Genomic DNA, 21,755 nt, shown 5'->3' on the forward strand with positions numbered 1-21,755 from the left:
AGAGCAGGGAGGGGGTTATATACTGACGAAGGACAGCCCATGGGCGTAGCTAGGGGTTGTTATTTTGTTCTGCCTAGTCCTTCTCCTGCGGAGAGGAAATAACCCTACTGTTCTGAATAAAGAAGGCTATGTCTGTCAATGAACTCAGAGAAATGGATTTTATGGTAAGTAAAATATCCTATTTTTTTAGCTCAAGGATTAGGTACACTTACAGGATAAAAGTAGTTATGGCTAGCCAGGCAGAGAATAGCCTATTCTCTGCTTCCCTAGCCCACTGTATCCGGTTTCTGTGATGTAATTTCCGGCCACTCCGGCCGCATTCCACACTGGTTGTGGTTCCTGCTTCCTGGTGGCCACAGGGTGCACAGAAGATTCTCTATCCATCTACACAGCCTGGAAAATGACAGGGAACCCGGAAGGGTGCTAAGGCTTAACACCCCCATATTCCTTGATCTTTTATGAGCCTAAAAACGACTTTTATGCTGTAAGTGTTCCTGTTTCTTGCGCTAATAAAGCATGTTTTAATCTCTACACTGAGGTGGTGCTTACCTTTTCTCCCCCTAAATACATTTGTTTGCATAGGGGTCATAAGCAATCAGCACTTTTTAAAGGTCTTTATATAATTTTAATATATGCATATTTTCACATATTGATTTGCATACACTTCAGTTGGTTAGGTACCTAGAGTACTGTTTTTTTGTTTTTGTTTTTTTCTGGGGAGTACTATACATTTTTAAAGTCTTTAAATAGTATGGTAAATTATTACAAACAGAATTTTTATTGTTGTCTCTGTCCCTGCCTGTCTGTGGAGTTACAACCACTTTTTGTCCCTCTGACACCTTTTCATTGGGATACAGACAGCAATAAAACCTGACAACCATTTCTCATCATACGGGCTTTAATAAAAAATGTTTAAAACATGTTGTGTACATACAAGATTAATATTATGCTGTATATCAAATGAATGATTTTGGCTACTACAAGAAGAAAAAAACATTTTTAGTTTCCAGTTTCAGGTTACCCATGATTGGCAGCCTTATATCCTCCATAGAGGCCAAAAGAGTTGATTTACTAAAGGTAAATATGCTGTTTAATTTTCAAGGAAATTTTTACCTTGCAAGGCAGTTTTCCCCTAGCTTAGTGAATAAGGTGAAGCTCTGCTGACCTTCATCATCCAATCATCTGCAAGCAAAAATGTTTTTTTTATTTCTTTGTACGTGATTGGATATTCTTTGTAAAGTGAATTTTTTCACTACATTTGTTAAGCTAAGGGAAAATTCCCTTGCAAATGAGCAGCCTATTTGCCTTTAGCAAATCAACCCCAAAAAAATAGCTGTTTCATACTATCTATGGCTTACAGTGAATGCATTTTTAAGGCTAACACAGATGTAAAAAACAATGTAAATACAGTAGATAGCAGTATTTTACAATATACCAAATGAATATCCAATCAATTCTAATTGGATCATTACGTAGTTGTGTAGTCATTATTGTGGTATTTGCAACTATTGAAAAATAAAAAGTGTAATAAACCACTACTCCCAATTTTTCAAGCATCGCCGTCCCAGCTTATTGTGATATTGTTGCAGCAAAGCACATTCTTATGTTTGACCATTTGACCATGTGTTAGGAATTTTAATTTATGTAAGTGTCCTTAACCTCCCTGGCGGTATGATTATTTCAGATTTTAGGTGCTGAAAGCGGTATAATATTTTGCATGGAAATTATAGGAAATAATAATATAATAATAATAAAAATTATTCAATAATGTAATCAATTCAAAAACACTGAAATTTGCTCAGTTGCAGAATTGTCGCTGTTGTTACTTTCAGTGTTTAATGACGGATCTCCCCACAAATCACTATCACTCAATTCTGCAAGTGATTCTAATTTATTATCGCTGTTTTCTAGCTGGTCTAAAACCACTTTTGATGCAAAGGGACAGTTTTTGGTTGCTATGGACAATCTCCAGTTTCCTGGCAGAAAGAACATATATAATATATAACTGCATGCAGGGCACTGGACAGACCACTAGGGACAAAGGGGATGTGTAATTATTTGATGCAGTACTGTAATCTGTAAGATTACAGTATACTGTATCTATACTGTGTTTTTTACTTTTTGAATTTGGCACCGAACTCCGTCTCCGTGCGTTGCAACGCTTGCAGGGAATGGAGCTCGGCACTGTGAATCGAGTGAGACACGGCGGATCACAGCGGGGAGACATCGTAGGATCCAGGGGACAAGGTAAGAAAGCTCTTCCTGGATCCTGCGATGCGATCCCGAGTCTGGCTCGGGGTTACCACTTTTGGTACTGAAATCTCACCCCAAGCCAGACTCTGGATTACCGCCAGGGAGGTTAAAGTGGAACTTCAGTCATATTCTAGTAAAGGCTAAGCTTACTCCTACTCCCATTCTAAGCCTATTCTATCTAACCCTGTAAAGAAAATATCTGTATAGTTACCTATTCTGAAGCCACTCTGGTCTGGTCACATGATCAGCTGTCAGCGGTGGCTTCAATGTAGAGGAGAGGCAGCCAACAACGGATGCCCCACAGTAAGCTTACGTCATCTCCCAAGCATTTGGAGCCGTTGTCAGCAATCTCTCCTCTACACAGAAGCCACCACTGGAGAGATCATGTGACTGGGCTGGAGCAGCTTCAGAACTGGATAAGTATACAGTTCTTGTCTTTGCAGGGTTAGATCGAATAGGCTTAGAATGGGATTTTGAATTAACTTGCACTCTAAAGGATAAGTTCATCTTTGTAAAAAAATAATAATAATAATAAATGCATATCTTTTTGCAGGTTAAAAAATGTGCATTTATTTTATTTTTTTAATTATTTTTTAAATGTATTTTTTACTAGGAGCCTGCAAAACAATGCAGGGCTCTTGCAGACTGTCAGTGTAAGATGTCTGCTCATACCTCGTTTCCTCCTTGTAGCTCATTGAGAACTACAAGCCGACAGCCGCAATGGCTGTCAGTGCTTGTAATTCTCACATTTACAAAACTCAGTTGTAGTTATAGTTATATAAAAATATCACATCATCTTGCAATGAGGACTGTTAATTATACACACAACATTATATGTACTGATGATAGAGGACATTTATCCAATTACCTTTTAAAACACATCATAAAATTGTGCACATATCACTGTCCATCCAATGTGTTTCCTGAAACACTTAATTAATCATAAAACCTCAATAAAAAGAATTAAAAAAAAAAAAAAATAATCATAAAACCACATATAAATTTAGGCTTGGTCCCCTATTTAAAGGAGTAGACACAAGGTCCCAGCAGTCTGCAGATAGGCAGGGAAAACACATGGAAATAAACTCTTATCCTTGATGAGCGTCTGGTACAGATGTCAAAGGGGACCTCATGCAATAAACAGCATTGGAACCCCCAATAATAAATGGGAAACCCATGCAAAAAAAGAAAACAGCACACCAGACCCTTATCCAATGGCTCCCCATATTGATGAGTTTAAGGGCTTCTTCTCCACAATCCTGGTCCAGTGGTTGTGGGGGTGTGCAGGTGGTGGATTATTGGAATAGTGTACCCCTTTTTAATAATAAGGGGGCCCCCATACATAGTCCCCCTACTCATTCACCAAAAAAAGTAAGTAAACACAACACAGCTTTTCACAAGCCTTTTATTAAAAAAGTTCACAATGTAAATCTAGAATCAAACACGTAGTCCATTGATGCAGATCCATGTCAATCATGGCTCACACATACGCCAAAGGAAAAAAAAGTGCAATCAATGTCCGTCATTTGCTTACTGCAAATGACAGCTCCAGGTCCCCGTCACTATATGTAAACAAAGTGGTGGGTCTCCCAGGTGAAGTCACTGACTAAATATGGACATAACCATATTTGGTCAATGATGCCATGGGGATTCCAGACACCTGGTATGGTTTAAAGGTGGAGGGGGGCCATTTTCCCCCTTTCCTGGCCTGCCAGGTTGTATGCTCAGATAAGAGTCTGGTATAGATTTTGAAGAGACCTCAGTCTTTTTTTTTTTGTGTTTTGTATGGGGTCCCCATTAAAATCTATACCAGAACAGAAGGGTTTCGTATGATTACTGGGGGGAATCCCCATGCCATTTTTTTTCATAATCTCTGTCCCTTTGTTTACATTCCACTGTTCGGCAGGACTCCCCAGTTGGCAGATGAATGGGAAAGGTAGGCCCATCCAGCTGTCAGTTGGCATCGTAACAACCTTCCAGAGGGGAAGCTGTCAACATTTTTTAATACATTTTGTTTATTTAAAGTGGAGTTCCACCCAAAAGTAGAACAAAAAGTAGAACCGCTCGTTGTACTCCTCCCCCCCTCCGGTGCCACATTTGGCACCTTTCGGGGGGGGGCAGGATACCTGTCCGTCACAAGTATCCTGTCCCCACTTCCGGGAGCCTCATCCGAGGGGTATTTGCATCATCGCTGGGGCTCCCTCCTCCTCCGCCTCCTTCCCCGGCTGCCAGGCCAGTAGGAGAGAGGAGCGGAGTGCATGTGCAGTAGAGTTCCCAGCATGAAGCCGTAAGGCTACACTGCCGGGTTCCCTTACTCGCAATGGAGGCGGCATGCACCCGACAACTGATGGAAACATCAGCTGAGGTGCCGACATTGCTGGACTCCAGGACAGGTAAGTGCCCGATTATTAAAAGTCAGCAGCTGCAGTATGTGCAGCTGCTGGCTTTTAATTTTTGCAGCGGTGGGTGGACCTCCGCTTTAAGGTTTTCAAGTTTCCAATGTTAAATTAACAGTCAAGTGCTGCACAAAGGGGTTAATTTACCAAAGGCAAATAGACTGTGCACTTTGCAAGTGTAGATGCTCCAGAGCTTAGTAAATGAGGTAAGGCTTCCCTTTGCAAAGAGTACCCAATCACGTGCAAGGAAAATAAAACAGCATTTTTGCTGGAACATGATTGGATGATGGAAGTCAGCAGAGTTTCTGCTCATTTACTAAGCTCTGGAGCAGCTGCACTTGCAGAGTCAATTACTACACACAGTTGACTTTTCATATCAGTTCCTGTATACAAGTTTTTCAATGGCTGCTTTCACCTCCCTGTTCCTTAAGCAGTAAATAATTGGGTTGAGAAAGGGTGTCACCACTGTGTAGACAACAGAGACCAGTTTATTAGAATTAATAGATTGAGCCTTACTTGGTCTAGCATACATAAAAAGAGTGGTTGAATAAAGCATGATGACGACAACTAGATGGGAGCCACAAGTCGAAAATGCTTTTTTGCGTCCAGTTGAATTTCGAATTTGAAGGATAGCAGACAATATACACAAATAAGAGAGGCAAGTGAGTAAAAGTGGCACCAAAAGAATAACCAGAGCAAGAATAAAGTCTACAAGTTCTGTTAATGTCATGTCTGTGCATGCAAGATTAAGTATAGGTGAAACATCACAATAAAAATGGTTGATGATTACTGAATGGCAAAACGTTAGCTTAGAGATAAAGTAAATCTTTAGAAGAGATATAGCCAAGCCAATAAGCCAGGTAGAAAGAGCTAGAATAAAGCAAATGTGCCAGTTCATTATAGTCTGGTAATGTAAAGGATTGCAGATTGCCACATATCGATCAAATGCCATAACAGTTAATAAAACACACTCCGTGCAGCCCAGGCAAAGGAAAAAAAAAAGCTGGCACATGCAACCAACATATGTAATCGTATTATTTCCATTTAGAAATATGGACAGTAATTTAGGGACAGTGACTGTCACATACCATGTCTCAAGGAAGGACAGATTCCCCAGAAAGAAATACATTGGCTTATGTAATTTGGGACTGTAGTAGATTATTATGATGATAAAAAGGTTTTCTACAATGGTCAAAATATACATGAAAAGAAATATGAAGAAAAATAGCATCCGGACAGGAGGGGAGCTGGGGAAACCCAAAATAATGAAGGTACTGATGACATTTGTAAAATTTTCCTTCACTTCCAACTCCAAAGATATCATCTGAAAGAGTATAGATTCAAGTAATGTATCAGGATTCAATATACATATAGCTAAGAATGAGGTAAATTACAGTCTTTTTAAAGAATGTGTAAAATCAAAGCTATTTTTGTACAGGTCTTCCTGTCTTTTTTATTTGTTTGCTTATTTGTCACACTTAAGTGATTCAGATCATCTAACAAATTTTTATATTATACAAAGATAACCCGAGTAAATACAAAATCCATTTTTAAATGATGAATTCATAATTAAAGTGGATGTAAACCCAATGTCATCCTTTCTAAACTATTGCCATAGGGGTTATCTATAAGGATATACATGCCTCCTGCATGTATCTTTACCTGTCAAATGTCTCCCCTCTGTCTGTTATTAGACCCAAAAAACTGCAGATTCTGTGGGTGGGTCTGTTGTCTGGAGCTCGGTGGGTGGAGTCGTGATGTCAGTAGACTCCCCGCCCACCTCTACACTCCCCTTGTCAATATGCATTTTCTCTGTGTATTTCTAACACTGAACTTCTGCTGAACTTCTGCTATGATCTCTAACATCCAGTGAAAAGACAGAAAAGTAACCACATGACTTCAGCATGCCAAATCATGCTGAGGTGTGGAACAGCTAATCCTTGCACAGCTGCTGAAGAAAGGAGTGGGGGAGGGAATTAAAAAATAATGCCTGTGTCTTAGGCTGTCACTCACAGCAAGGGGGAGGATTTGACAAAGTTTTTCTCAGTTTGTCAAGATTTTTCTCACTGAACAATAAAAGAGGATTGCTCAGAGATGGATTAACTCTGTGTGGCCAGACTGGGCTCAAATGATAGCAAATCTTATACTCTACAGTATGATATAAAACAAAACAAAAAAAAAATTCAGGTTTACATCCACTTTAAGGGAAAAAAGCTGTCCACACCTGCCAAGTCCTATGTGAAAAAGTAATCCCCCCTTGCGAAATCATGAATAGATTGTGATTAACCATATTTTTTGGAAAGCTGAGTTAAACTTTACTTGCTACATCCAGGCCTGATTACTGCCAGACCTGTTAAATCAAGAAATCCCTTAAATAGAAACTTTCTGAAAATGTGAAGCACGCTAAAAGATCTCAAAAGGCAATACACCATGTTTCAATCTAATGGAATTCAAGAACAGATGAGAAACAAAGTAATTGCCATGTATCAGTCTGGAAATGGTTACAATGCCATTTCTAAGGCTTTGGCACTCCAGCAATCCACGGTGAGAGCCTTTATCCACAAATGGAGAAAACTTGGAACAGTGATGAATGTTCCCAGGAGTGGCCAGCCTACCAAAACTACTCCAAGAGTACAACGACAACTCATTCAGGAGGTCATAAAAGAACCTAGAATAACATCTAAAGAACTGCAGGCCTCATATGCCTCAGTTAAGGTCAGTGTTAATAATTCAACAATACAAAAGAGACTAGGCAAAAATGGCCGCCATGGTAAAGGGGAAAGCCACTGCTGACCAAAAAGAACACAAAGACTCATCTCACATTTGCCAAAAAACATCTTGATTATCCCCAAGTCTTTTGGGGATTTTCTGTGAACTGATGAGACAAAAGTTTAACTTTTTGGAAGGTGTGTGTCCCATTACATCTGGCATAAAACTAACACAGCATATTCTTATAAAGAACATCATACCAACAGTAAAACATGGTGGAGGTAGTGTGATGGCCTGGGGCTGCTTTGCAGCTTCAGGACCTGGACAACTTGTCATAATTGATGGAACCATGAATTCTGTGCTCTACCAGAAAATCCTGAAGGAGAATGTTCGGCTATCAGTTGGTGACCTCAAGCTCAAGCGCACTTAGGTTATGCATCAGGACAATGATCTGAAACACACCAGCAAGTCCACCTCTGAATTGCTCAAAAAAATTAATTAATTAATGTTTCAAAGTGGCCTAGTCAAAGTCAGGACTTAAATTTGATTGAGATACTGTGGCATGACCTTAAACATGTCATTCATGCTCGATAACCCTCCAATGGGGCTGAATTAAAATAATTCTGCAAAGAATAGTGGCCCAAAATTCCTCAACAGCGATGTGAAAGACTCATTGCCAGTTATCACAAACGCTTGATTGTTGTTGTTGCTGCCAAGGGTGGCACAACCAGGTATTAGGTTTAGGAGCAATTACTTTTTTCACATAGGGCCAGGCAGGTTTGGACAGTTTTTTCCATTAATAAATGAAATTGGCATTTAAAAACTGCATTTTTTTATTTACTCGGGTTATCTTTGTGTAATATTAAAATTTGTTTGATGATCTGAATCAAATAAGTGTGACAAATAGGCAAAAAAAAAAAAAATCAGGAAGGGGGCAAATACTTTTTCACAGCACTTTGTATTCGATAGAGTTGGGAATGGTTAAATCTCAATTGAACCCTTTTTATTATAGTAAAGCAGTTAAAGTAGAACTAAGGGCAAAACATTTTCTATTCAAATTTTTTTTTGTCATCTGTGTCCCATTGGGGAGATTTACCTTTACTTTCTGTCCCATAATCTGAACAGGAAGTGAAAGGACATATCTCAAAAGTGAGGGAATCCCTGTTTGTCACCAGAACTAGTGTCCCAATTGGAAGATTTCCCCTCTATTTGTGTTATGGTGACAACCCTAAATTTTAGAGTTTCTTTCTCTTTCACTTTTGGTGATAATGCTCACCAGGACAAATAAAGAGAGCGAATCACCCTAAAAGGGACACAGACAGGAATCAAAACCTGACAAAGTTGCTAATCCCTCCCATTCCATCCAAAACAAAACTAAAAAAAAAAGATTTGCCTTTAGTTACACTTTAAAGCTTAATGTACACAGGACATTTTGAAACCTCCCCTGAACGATTTAACTTGACAGTTTAGAAATGTCAGTTTTGATGCATTTTACATGCCGCGTTTAGCCGCGTTTGCGTTTAGGAGCATTTTTTTCTCAGTCAAAAATGTATCTCCATTAAAAACGCCTGTAAACGAAATGCAGGTAAATGCGAGTTACCACGTTTACAAGCCGCTACAGCCATTTGGCGTTTCAAATGCCTCTGAACATCCGTCCTGAACACATTTTTGTGCTTTCCAAAAAATGCTTCTAAACTCAACTGCATGGAAACGAAATAAACGACCCTGTATACATATACTGATAAAATAACATAGAGGAGAGTTCAGGGGCAGCTGAAAAAAAATACGTCCAACTGCTCATAAATGTTTGTTTACCAGGAGCAGTGTACATGAAGACTTAGTTGTATAAGTAGATGTCAGCCTTATTTATCATTTTTAAATTTACTATTGTGCTGCAGTTAGGGTTATAATGTCACATGCTTGTAGCCCGCTGGAGATCCAGAACGCTGCTTAACACAGAGCACAGAAGTCCCTAGCTCCCTGAGCTGTGCTGTTAATCTGAGCACTTTGCAGGGGAGCATGCCAAACCACTGGAGACCTGGACTTTTGCAATTTGTATTAACCTCCCTGGCGGTATGATTATGTCAGATTTTTGATGCTCAAAGCGGTACAATGTTTTGCATGGAAAGTTGGCATTTTATATTGTAGGCCTGTAATTCTTAGGAATAACACAATTAAATCTGTCCAAACGAGTCTAGTAGACATCCCGGGTATGATAAAGTTTGAAACACGAAATCATAAATTATAATATAATAAATAACTATAAATTATTATAACAAATAATAATATAATAATAATAAAATGTATTCAATAATGTAATCAAATCAAAAACACTGAAATTTGCTCATTTGCAGGATTGTCGCTGTCAGAACTTTCAGTGTTTGATGACGAATTTCCCCACAAATCACTATCGCTAAATTCTACAAGTGATTTTAATTTATTATCGCTGTTTTCTAGCTGGTCTAAAACCACTTTTGACATAAAGGCACACTTTTCTGTTGCTATGGACATTCTCAAGTTTATAGGCAGAAAGAACAGTATAAATAATATAAAACTGCATGCAGGGCACTGGAAAAAACACTAGGGACAAAAGGCATGTAAAATGATTTGATACAGTAATGTAATCTGTAAGATTACAGTGTACTGTATGTATTGTGTGTTTTTCACTTTTTGAATTTGGCGCCGTGCTCCGTCCCCATGCGTCACGACGCTCGCAGGGAACGTAGCCCAGCACTGTGATAGATCGAGCGGAGGACGGCTCGCACACACAGCGGGGAGACATCGCAGGATCCTGGGGACAAGGTAAGTAACTTTGCCTGGATCCTGCAAGGATCCAGGCAAGGGAGGTTAAGCAGTGGTCTAGACACATACTGCAGCACAATAGTCCATAAACTAAGAATAAAATTTCCACATTTATTTCTTTTCATGCAGCCTGACTGCATTACGTTAAAAAATTGAGGCTTCAAATAGGTTTTAAACATTTGTCTGCTTTATTCTGAAGTCTTTGTATCATTGGAGAATATTAACTTCACTTCTTGTTCCATAGACACAAGAAAGGTAAGATGAAATTCCTATGAAATAAGGCAAATCCCCTCTAAGGCAGTCGACACTAGAACAAGTATTCCCATTAGAAGTTGTCCCCAACTCAAAGTCCCATTGGAAGTTGTCCCCAACTCAAAGTATTATCCCTCTCTTTTGGTACTGGTGTCAATGGTCACCGGGACACATACAAAAGGCAAATGTCTCCATTAGACTTGACCACAACAAGAATAATCCGACAGAGATTTTATCCCTTCTCTAATCTATTCAAAAAAGTTTGAGTTTTAGGTACACTTAAAGGAATTGAAATACAAATTAGGGTGCCCATAGACTAGACAGGTTAAACTGCAGACACTGCAACTGACAAAATCACCAAGAAACATTGCAGAATGTTTACTCCCTAGCTAAGTAACAGCAACTGCATGATGCCTCAGTAGGCTGGCCAGTGATTTAGCAACTCAATAGGGAAAGATAATTGGTCCCTTGGCAATGGTGGCATCTGGGTGGGCAGCCTTGGGAAAGACCTAAGTTAGCTGGGCTCTGAAAATGGCATAGAATTGCTGCATCCTTCCTTCTTCATGGATTGGCTAGAAAAATTGACCCATTTTGCCTGTGCACTAGGGGTCTAGGAGGGTGGCAACCCACTAGTCTTTAATCTTTGTTGTGAAGGCATCCATCCACATGGAGAGTAAAAGAAAAATTGTGAGGAAGGCCTCAAAGGAGAGCCCTCAATTGATGACAGTATATGTTCGATACCTCATCCTGGAAAATAGACTACACAAATAACCCTAACATGCTAGATTGGAAGGACTTTAACGGTACCAAATGGGTAAAAAAAATATCCAAAAAGTTTATTTATACAAGTTTAAAATATAGGACATAGAAATGTGTACATGCACCATAAACATGAAAAGAAACACAATGTAATGCTCCTCTTAGTGTTGATTCTCATCAACCCCACTGCTGTAGTGGATAAGAGACTCGCTGTAGCTTCAACGCAGTTACGTTTCACGGGTCATAGCCCGCTTCTTCAGGAAAATATATTGCAGCCGAGCACTAAAATAAGAAATATTGTAAACATCAATTTCAGTCTCAATTCGTCAATAAATGTAATGGCTCAATAATTTATTGCCACATACCTCAGAGTTCATACAGAGACATAAATAGAGTCACAATATATGGTCCTCCTACAGCCAGCCGTTGCCAACCCTCCGGTCATATGAGGTAGTCCACAGATAATTCATTAGGGATACCAAGCTCCCATTCACAATTGCAAATGAGTATCTAGAAAAATATAATTTAAAGTTCCTGATACCAAGTGTAACTGATAGGATGCAATACATCCAAACAGCACTATGTATAAAGTTACCAGGGCAAAAGGATAACCTAGTGTGGGACCCTTTAAAATGACAAACTACACCCCTACTCCCCAGTTTGAGAAACACATCTATTAAGGTTTCTCTTACTGCATATGGTTGTTAGCAGTAGCAGGGAAATTACCCACAAGCCTTATCAAGCCCTCATATAAAGGGACAAACGTATCCCAGAATAGAATGTGCATACAAGTACGTCCAATGTCAAACACTTACCCACAATTTTTGTGGTGTTGGATCCGCTAGCCTTGTGTTGGATGTATACAAATGTGAGAGGTATAGTGCAAGATGGCAGAACAGGGGTCCCGGCGTGGCGTTCCCTGGGGCCATGTTCAGATGACTCCTCTACCCCACATACAGTGAAGAGTCCTAAGTAGGGCGGGGACGGGGCCTACCTACGAGCGCTCAGAAGATGCCAGCTTGCATCTCCAGGTAGGGAAAAGTTTGGCGCCATTGCGCCGTAAATGACGCCGCGCATGCACGGGCCCCACATCATAGGCAGTGGACCGCGCCACGGTCACAACATCCCAGGGCTCTCAGCCAACTGGTACACTGCGGGAACAAAAAAATAGTGCACCCGCTCGTCAACCAGTCAGAAGCCGCCAGCATCGAGAGACCAACCATGGGTCCCACCCCACCCACTAGCTAAAAGGTAGAGCCAAATAACCTGGGTCGCAAGCAGAGAGGAGGGCGCAGCCATGGAAACACAGATGTGTCCACTGAAGCTGGCCTGCTATGTAGCCCAAACAGGGGACCCCACTGTCAATCAACCAAGGATGGATCCCCACACATCACCCACATGGACAGACCCATAAATTGAGGAGGGAAAGGATCAGGAACATAGGCTGCGCAAAAGCACTCCAATGTAAATATATATATAAATATATATATATATATATATATATATATATATATACAGAAAATTGAAGACCTGCCTATCTCCACAAGAGGACAGTGGCTGGCTGTTTACACATTGGAGACCACATACAAATAGTATAATATCGTATAAACTCAGTCATAAATATATACAAAAAGGACACAACAAAATACGGGAATACATGACATACAACCTTTCCCTCCCCCTCAACATCTATCTCTCAGACCCCCCCATTCCCTATAGTTTAAAGCATATACAGTCCTTGTATCAGTCCCCCATTATTAGGAATACACTAGACCAACTAAACTAAAGATATGCATACATGTATCAGAGAAGGAGATAAAGTAAGCAGGAAGCGGGAGAAGTCTAATGAAGCTTTAAAAAAAAAAGCTTTGAAACTTGTTGCATCATTTAACCCTGGTGACTGTGCTGCCCCCAAATGGTGAATCCATCTGGCCTCCCTTTGTAGGATCAGGCCATCCCAGTCACCTCCCCATATGTCCGTATGTATCCTTTCAAAGACAAAGAATCTAACACTATGAGGGTTTGTGTTTCCACGTTCCATGTCTTCTAATAGGAGACATGATATCACCCCCCCCTTGATGGCGGATACATGGTCACAAATCCATTGCCAGAAATGACGTTTAGTCTTACCGACATAGTAGTTACTGCATACACATGTCATAAGATAGACGATGCCCATTGTCTGGCAGTTTGTAAAGTGCTTGGCTTGATGGAATTCACCGTTTGGTAAGATATGTGTCTTTCAGGGCCACAAAAATTTGCAGTATGAGCAGCCGCCACACTGGTGGGTTCCCTAATATTTGCATTTGCACTGTCTGCCTTCCCTATTAAAGTGACTCTGTACCAATTGGTCCCGTATTGAGGTGTTTCTACGGTAGACAATCTCAGCTTTATCCTTGATACAGTTTTCTACCTGGGGGTCAGCTTTCAATAAGTGCTAGTATTTATCAATAATGTGTTTAATCTGATATTGTTGCCTGGAATATCTTATTAATAGTTTTGTTGTACCAGTTTTATCATCACTGTTATGTTTAGTTGTTTGAAAGACTAGCCTCTCTCTATCCCTGCCATTCGCTCTATGATATGCTTTTTTCAGGGTCCTTTTGGAATACCTTTCGAGCTAATAGTCTGTCCTTGAGTTCATTGGCTTTATGCTGGAAATCCTCCTGTGATGAACAGTTGCGCTTGATGCGCAAATACTGTCCATAAGGAATGGACCTAACCACACTAGTTGGGTGTCTAATATTCCCTCGTAGAATAGTATTGCCTGCTGTGGGCTTGCGAAAAAGGGTGGCTCCCAGTGTCATATCTATCTTAATGAATACCTCAACATCCAGGAAAGAGATCATTTCAGGACAACATGTCATAGTAAATCAAAGTTAAAGTAATTTGTGTTCAGTATTTGAATGAAGGCATCAAGTAACTCCCTAGATCTGTCCCAGAATATGAGAATATCATCTATGTACCTGTGCCACAAAAGAATGTGGCACAAGTACATAGAGAGTGCCTCATCACTAATTTGACGTTCCCACCCCCCAGGTACAGGTTAGCGTATGATGCGGCACAGGAGGTCTCCATCGCCACTCCCTGCACCTGGAATCGCCAAAAAGAAGAAAATTGTTATGCAAGATGAACTAAAGGAGCGCAACAAAAAACTCACTGTATGATTTTTGATTGGCAGTTCTTTCTTGTAGGAAAGACTTAACCACCGAGATTCCCCTGTTGTGCGGTATGCTACTGTACAATGCTTCAACATTGACAGCTACCAACCACACTCCAGGAGGAACATGGGTATCATCAATGATCTGTAAAAGGTGGATTGTGTCCTTCATATAAGAAGGCAGGGATAGAACATGGGGGAGTAAATGTTAGACATGTGCAGGATGAAAAAATTTGTTTAGTTTCATTTCGTCTCGATTCCTTATTTAACTAAATTCATTTAGTTAAATTAGTTGCATTCGTTACATTCGTTTTCGGGATTCATTTAGTTTCATATTCGTATTCGAAAAAATTCGACCGCATTCGAAAAAAACTATCAAATTCGATAAAAATTCTACCGCATTAGAAAAAAAACTGTCAAATTCGAAAAAATTCTACCGCATTTGAAAAAAACGATCAAATTCGAAAAAATTCTACCGCATTCGAAAAAATTTGACTGAATTTGAAAAAAAACTATATATAACTATTTTGCGAAATTCGAATTTCGTATAGAATGAAATTGAATTCCAATAGAAAAGATTAGAATAGAATAGAAAATAAGAATAGCATAGAAAAACAATAGAACAGAATAGAAAAAAATATAATATATTCTAATCTTTTCTATTCAAATTCGAATTCATTCCAATTCCGGAAGATGTTTTATATATATATATATATATATATATATATATATATATATATATATATATATATATATATATATATATATATATTTTTTTTTTTTTTTTTTTTTTTTCCTATTCTGTTCTATTGTTTTTTCTATTCTAGTCTTTTCTGTTAGAATTCGATTTCATTCTATTTCTATATAACTATTTTCCGAAATTCGAATTTCGTATAGAATGAATTTGCATTCAAATAGAAAAGATTAGAATAAAATAGAAAATAATAGAAAAGAACAGCATAGAAAAACCATAGACCAGCATAGAAAAAAATTATATATATATAAAACCATCTTCTGAAATTCGAATTTCGTATAAAATGAATTTGAATTAGAATAGAAAAGATTAGAATAGAGTAGAAAAGAATAGACTAGAACAGGGGTCCTCAAACTTTTTAGACAGGGGACCAGTTCACGGTCCCTCAGACTGTTGGGGGGCCGCACTATAGTTTAAAAAAAATATGAACTAATTCCTATGCACACATCTTATTTGTAGTGCAAAAAAAAAACAGGAAAAAAACAGTACAATATTTAAAATAAAGAACAATTGTAATCAATATGAACTTATCAGTATTTCACAGACTCCCCTCATTACAGAACCACTCCCAATCACAGACCCCCCTCCCCATCACAGACTCACCCCATAACAAAGCCCCCCCATGACAGATCCCCCCATCACAAAGCCCCCCAACACAAACTCCTCTCCATCACAAAGCCCCACATAACAGATTCCCCCCATAACAGACTCCCCCATATCACATACTTCCCCCATCACAGACTTTCCCCATAACAGACTCTGCCATCACAGATCCCCCATAACAGACTCCCCCATAATAGACTTCCCCATCACAGATCCCCCCATATCAGTCCCCCCATATCAGTCCCCCCCATAGCACAGACTCCCCCATCACAGATCCCCCATAACAGACTCCGCCATCACAGATCCCCCCCTAACAGACTCCCCGATCACAGATCCCCCATAACAGACTCCGCCATCACAGATCCCCCATAACAGACTCCCCCATCACAGATCCCCCATAACAGACTCCCCATCACAGATCCCCCCATATCACAGATCTCCCCAACACAGATCCCCCATATCACAGACTCCCCCATAACAGACTCCCCCATAACAGACTCCCCCATATCACAGATCCCCCTATAACAGACTCCCCATCACAGATCCCCCCATATCACAGATCCCCCCATATCACAGATCTCCCCATATCACAGATCTCCCCCATAACAGACTCCCCATATCACAGACTCCCCCATCACAGATCCCCCATATCACAGATCTCCCCATATCACAGACTCCCCCATAACAGACTCCCCCATAACAGACTCCCCCATAACAGATGCCCCCATAACAGACTCCCCCATATCACAGATCCCCCCATAACAGACCCCCCATATCACATACTCCCCCATAACAGACTCCCCATATCACAGATCCCCCCATATCACAGATTTCCCCCATCACAGATCCCCCCATAACAGACTCCCCATCACAGATCCTCCCCATATCACAGATCTCCCCATCACAGATCCCCCATATCACAGATCCCCCATATCACAGATTCCCCCATCACAGATCCCCCCCATATCACAGACTCCCCCATATCACAGATCCCCCATCACATATCCCCCCCATATCACAGATCCCCCATATCACAGATCCCCCATATCACATATCCCCCCCATATCACAGACCCCCCATCACAGACTCCCCATATCACAGATCCCCCCATATCACAGATACCCCCATATCACAGATCCCCCATATCACAGATCCCCCATCACAGACTCCCCATATCACAGATCCCCCCATATCACATATCCCCCCCATATCACATATCCCCCCTATATCACAGATCCCCCCATATCACAGATCCCCCATCACAGATCCCCCCATATCACAGATCCCCCATCACAGACTCCCCCATCACAGATCCCCCCCATATCACAGACTCCCCCATCACATATCCCCCATATCACAGATCCCCCATCACATATCCCCCCCATATCACAGATCCCCCATCACAGATCCCCCCATATCACAGATCCCCCATATCACAGATCCCCCATCACAGATCCCCCATCACAGATCCCCCCATATCACAGACTCCCCATATCACAGACTCCCCCCATATCACAGATCCCCCCATATCGCAGACTCCCCATATCACAGATCCCCCATCACAGACTCCCCATATCAATATTACACTGCCGCCCCTATAATATCACAGCACTCCCACTCAACACTTACCTGTATCACGCAGGATGCGAGGCATGGTAGGTACGGACGGAGGGCGGGACTTTGGAAGTGAGGGGCAGGTGATTGGTTCCTGGGACCGCCCCGATGCCTAGTAACCAATCACCTGCTTCTTAGCACAGAAGGTCCTTTGTCCGGGCCTGTCATGTTTCCCGTCCTGTGTGATGGAGGGAGCAGATGGCAGGGGGAGTGCTACAATGTTAAAGGGGCAGTCCGTGGGCCGGATAAAAAACACTGGAGGGCCGTATTCGGCCTGCGGGCCGTAGTTTGAGGACCCCTGGACTAGAAAAACAATAGAACAGAATAGAATAAAACATAATATATATATATACCGTATTTATCGGCGTATAACACGCGCCGGCGTATAACACGCACCCCAAGTTTAGGAGGGATTTTTAAGGAAAAAAACTTTTAGGAGGGAAGTTTAAGAAAAAACTTACATTTAAATGCCCATCAATGCAGCCTCATCAGTGTCCATCTGTAGCCTTGTCCCTCATTGCAGCCTGTGTCTATCTGTAGCATTGTCCCCCATTGCAGCCTTGTCCCCCGTTGCAGCCTTGTCCCCATTGCAGCCTTGTCTGTGTCCATCTGTAGCATTGTCCCCCATGCAGCCTTGTCCCCCATTGCAGCCTTGTCCCCCATTGCAGCCATGTCAGTGTCCATCTGTACCTTGTCCCTGATTGCAGCCGTGTCCCTCATTGCAGCCTTGTCAGTGTCCATCTGCCTTGCCCTGTGTCGTTTGCAATGGCTTTTAAAAATGGCGCTGCCGTTCTCAGGCGCTCCCGACCATCCTCGGCGGCTCCCGGCCTCTCCTGTCAGCTTTCGGCCATTCTCGGCGGCTCTCGGCTGCTTTCAGCTTTCGCCGGCTCACGCGGGACTGCGAGAGCCGCCGAGAATGGCCGAAAGCAGCCGAAAGCCACCGAGAATGGCCGAAAGTGTCTGAAAGCCGCTGAGAGCAGCCAAAAGCCGCCGAGAGCCGCCAAAAGGCTTACAATCGGCGGGGGATCGGCGTATAACATGCGCGCACGATTTTCCCCTGATTTTAAGGGGAAAAAAGTGCGTGTTATACGCCGATAAATATATTATATATTATATATATTGTATATTATATTTTATTCTATTCTGTTCTATAGTTTTTCTAGTCTATTTTCTATTATTTTCTATTCAAATTCGAATTCATTCTATACAGAAGCCATCTTCCAAAATTCGAATTTCGTCCAGAATGAATTCAAATTCGAATAGAAAAGTTTAGAATAGAAAAGACTGGCATAGAATAACAATGGAACAGAATAGAAAAACATATATAATATATATATTTGTTTGGAATGACTCTACTTGCTTGTAATCTTTTTCTAATAAATAAATAAATAAAGTAACACATTTTTAAGTGCAGAATAGACTAGAAAAACAATAGAGTATATATATATATATATATATATATATATATATATATATTATTCTATTGTTTTTCTAGTCTATTCTTTTCTATTATTTTCTTCTATTCTAATTTGATTTCATTCTATATGAAATTAGAATTTCTGAAAATGTTATATATGTATATATAACCATTTTCCGAAATTCAAATTTGGTATTAATGAAATTTGAATGATTGAATGATGATTTTGAATTTGAATTTTGAATAGAAAAGATTAGAATAGAATAGAAAAGAATAGAAAAGAATAGAATATAAAAACAATAGAACAGAATACAATAACATACAATATATGTTTTTCTTGTTTATTCTTTTCTATTATTTTCTTTTCTATTCTAATCTTTTCTATTCAAATTCGATTTAATTCTGTATGATATTCTAATTTCTAGTCTATTCTTTTCTATTAAAATCTTTTCTATTCTAATTCAAATTCATTCTATACGAAATTCAATCTTCAGAAGCCATGTTCCGAAATTTGAATTTCGTATCGAATGAATTTGAATTTGAATAGAAAAGACTATTATAGAATAGAAAATAATAGAAAAGAAAAGAAAAGCATAGAAAAACAATAAAACAGAATAAAAAAAATATTATATATATGTATTCTATTTCTTTATGATTTTATATTCTATCTTATTTTATTTATTAGAAAATCGATTTCTATTGTTTTCAAATTCGATTTGAATATGTTTTCGAATTCGATTCGAATTTGTTTTCGAATTTGAATATGTTTTTGAATTCGATTTGAATATGTTTTCGAATTCGATTCAAATTTGTTTTTGAATTCGATTCGAATTTGTTCGCTTTTTTTCGGATTCGTTTAAATTCATTACTTTTCTAATTTGGAAATTCGGATGCATCCGAATTTCCGAATAATGAAAAATTTGCCCGAATTTCGATTCGGAACGAAACGATATGCACATGTCTAGTAAATGTGTGTCAACTAAGATGCTGGCATTTTCCGTTAGACTACCTCGCCCAGAAACTATGGGTCTACCTTGTGGTTTTGTAAGATTTTTATTAACTTTGGGTAATGAATAGAAAGTAGGAGTTTGTGGCCAATCTATTTTTAAGAAATCCCAAGTGATTTTGGGGATAGTGCCTTGATTGTATGGAGAGTGCCATATCAGCAGCCGTACAGCCAGTGACAAGAACACTTGTGTGGTATGGCCCTAATTAAACTGGCCAGATGTGTAGGCAAAATTTGCAAAACACTTACAGACATGAGGCGTCATTCCAATGAATGTCATGTTATGTTTTTGAGTATCTTTACTTATGTAACCAAAATCTTACCTACACAACACATAGGGGTCTGTGTATAAAAAGCTTGCTGAATGAATGTAAAAAACAACCGCACAGTTCCAATGAAACCTGCCAAATTCTGCGTTGTATAATATAATTATTTCCTATGATCTTATTCACCATCTATTGGCCATAATGCAACTTTTTTTAAATACCTCAAGCATGAAAAAACTGATTATGGCCACTTCATGGCTCTAACTATTATATGACATAATCATATTACACCAAATACAATATGTATTGCTAAAGCACTGTGGATCTTTGTCACATTCGTTTAGAAAACTTTTTATACATAGAGCCCTTTGTGTTTTAATTTTTTCATTTAAATATACTTTACTTTCTACATTTTACATATTGCGCATATTATTTTGTTTAATGGTTGAATGGAAACAGGAAACAATAAACAATGCGTGAAAACCAAACATTATTCAATTTAATTCGTTTGAAAAAAGAAAGTCTATCAAACCTTTAACAAAGTCTATCAAAATGTCTGGATACATTATTAAGTGCTTTAGGACTAGTAGCTGTGCACCTATTATGATCCAGATTATTTTTACAAAACAACTATGGGCCTATTGGTCTGCCAACAATTTTGTCATTTGTGTCAAAGTGATTTTTTTATATTTCAGGGGTGTGAAAAGTTTTGCATTTCAGGAATGATTTCATTTTGCATTCATGTTACAGACAATCTAAAGTAAGTAACATAAAATGTATTGATTTTTGAATCCTGACAAGTTATAAAACAATTAGTTGTTAAAACAATTAGTGTTACTGCAATTACAAAGCACACATTTTATTTTGTAGCACTAAAATATCATAAAGCTGAATTTTAGGGAAAAAAAACATGTTGGGCCATTTTCTGCATAAAAAAAATTACCTCTAGTTATGGGTGTCCCATATTTGGATGCTGTGCTGTTATTTCATTCAGCCCCCACAGTACCTGGCAATGAGACTTGTAGTACACTGATTATAGCAGGTCACTCATTGTACACCTCCTTTATTCAGAAGAGGCCTTGTATTCTTTTTTCTGAATGCAAGGCTTTTTGTGATTGCAGCCACCTCCCTAATCACAGAAAGCCTTGCATTCAGTAATAGGAATACAATATTTTTTCTGAATGGAGGAGGTGTACAACGCGCGACCTGCTATGATCATTGTACTACAGCTAGAACTACAAGTCCCAGAACTGGATTTTATAGTACTGACAGTGGCGGCTGAATCACACTGACAAATTTACTGAACAGAGCAGCAGCCAAATGTGGGACAGGCATCAATATAGGTCATTTATATTTGCATAGCAAATGGCCCCAATTTTTTTTCCCCAGAGTCCAACTTTATTTATTAAACAAACAAAATATTTGGGGGCACACCCTAAAAGATGCATTAAAGATGGTGCAACCATAAGACCAAAACAAAATATTACAGAGCACACATGCAAAAAATTACATTTAACTCCTGCAAGGCTATTTAAAACACCTGAACATTTTCAAAAAATATGGGGATTTAGTCACACCATATTGCTATATGGTGCTTAAGCCCACTTACTGCGACAAAGTACCCCATTATTAGTGGGTCCTATGCTATCCATAGAATGGAAGATCCTGCTTCTCTGAACCATGAGAGAAATACAGTCCTCTATATGGGACAACTAGAGGACTCCTCCTATAACACAGGTGGACACTAACGAGAGGCAATGATGA

General features: G+C 39.6%; 1 protein-coding gene across 1 annotated transcript; it reads right to left on the bottom strand.

The window, feature by feature from the left end:
* Nucleotides 1-5,025: 5,025 nt before the first annotated feature.
* LOC141133049 (olfactory receptor 6B1-like) lies at nt 5,026-5,973 on the bottom strand. Its single transcript, XM_073622174.1, has one exon. The coding sequence runs from the start codon at nt 5,971-5,973 to the stop codon at nt 5,026-5,028; it is 948 nt and encodes a 315-aa protein (XP_073478275.1).
* Nucleotides 5,974-21,755: the final 15,782 nt, after the last annotated feature.

The sequence above is a fragment of the Aquarana catesbeiana genome, linkage group LG01 (assembly GCF_042186555.1).
Source record: "Aquarana catesbeiana isolate 2022-GZ linkage group LG01, ASM4218655v1, whole genome shotgun sequence".
Taxonomy (NCBI): Eukaryota; Metazoa; Chordata; class Amphibia; order Anura; family Ranidae; genus Aquarana; species Aquarana catesbeiana.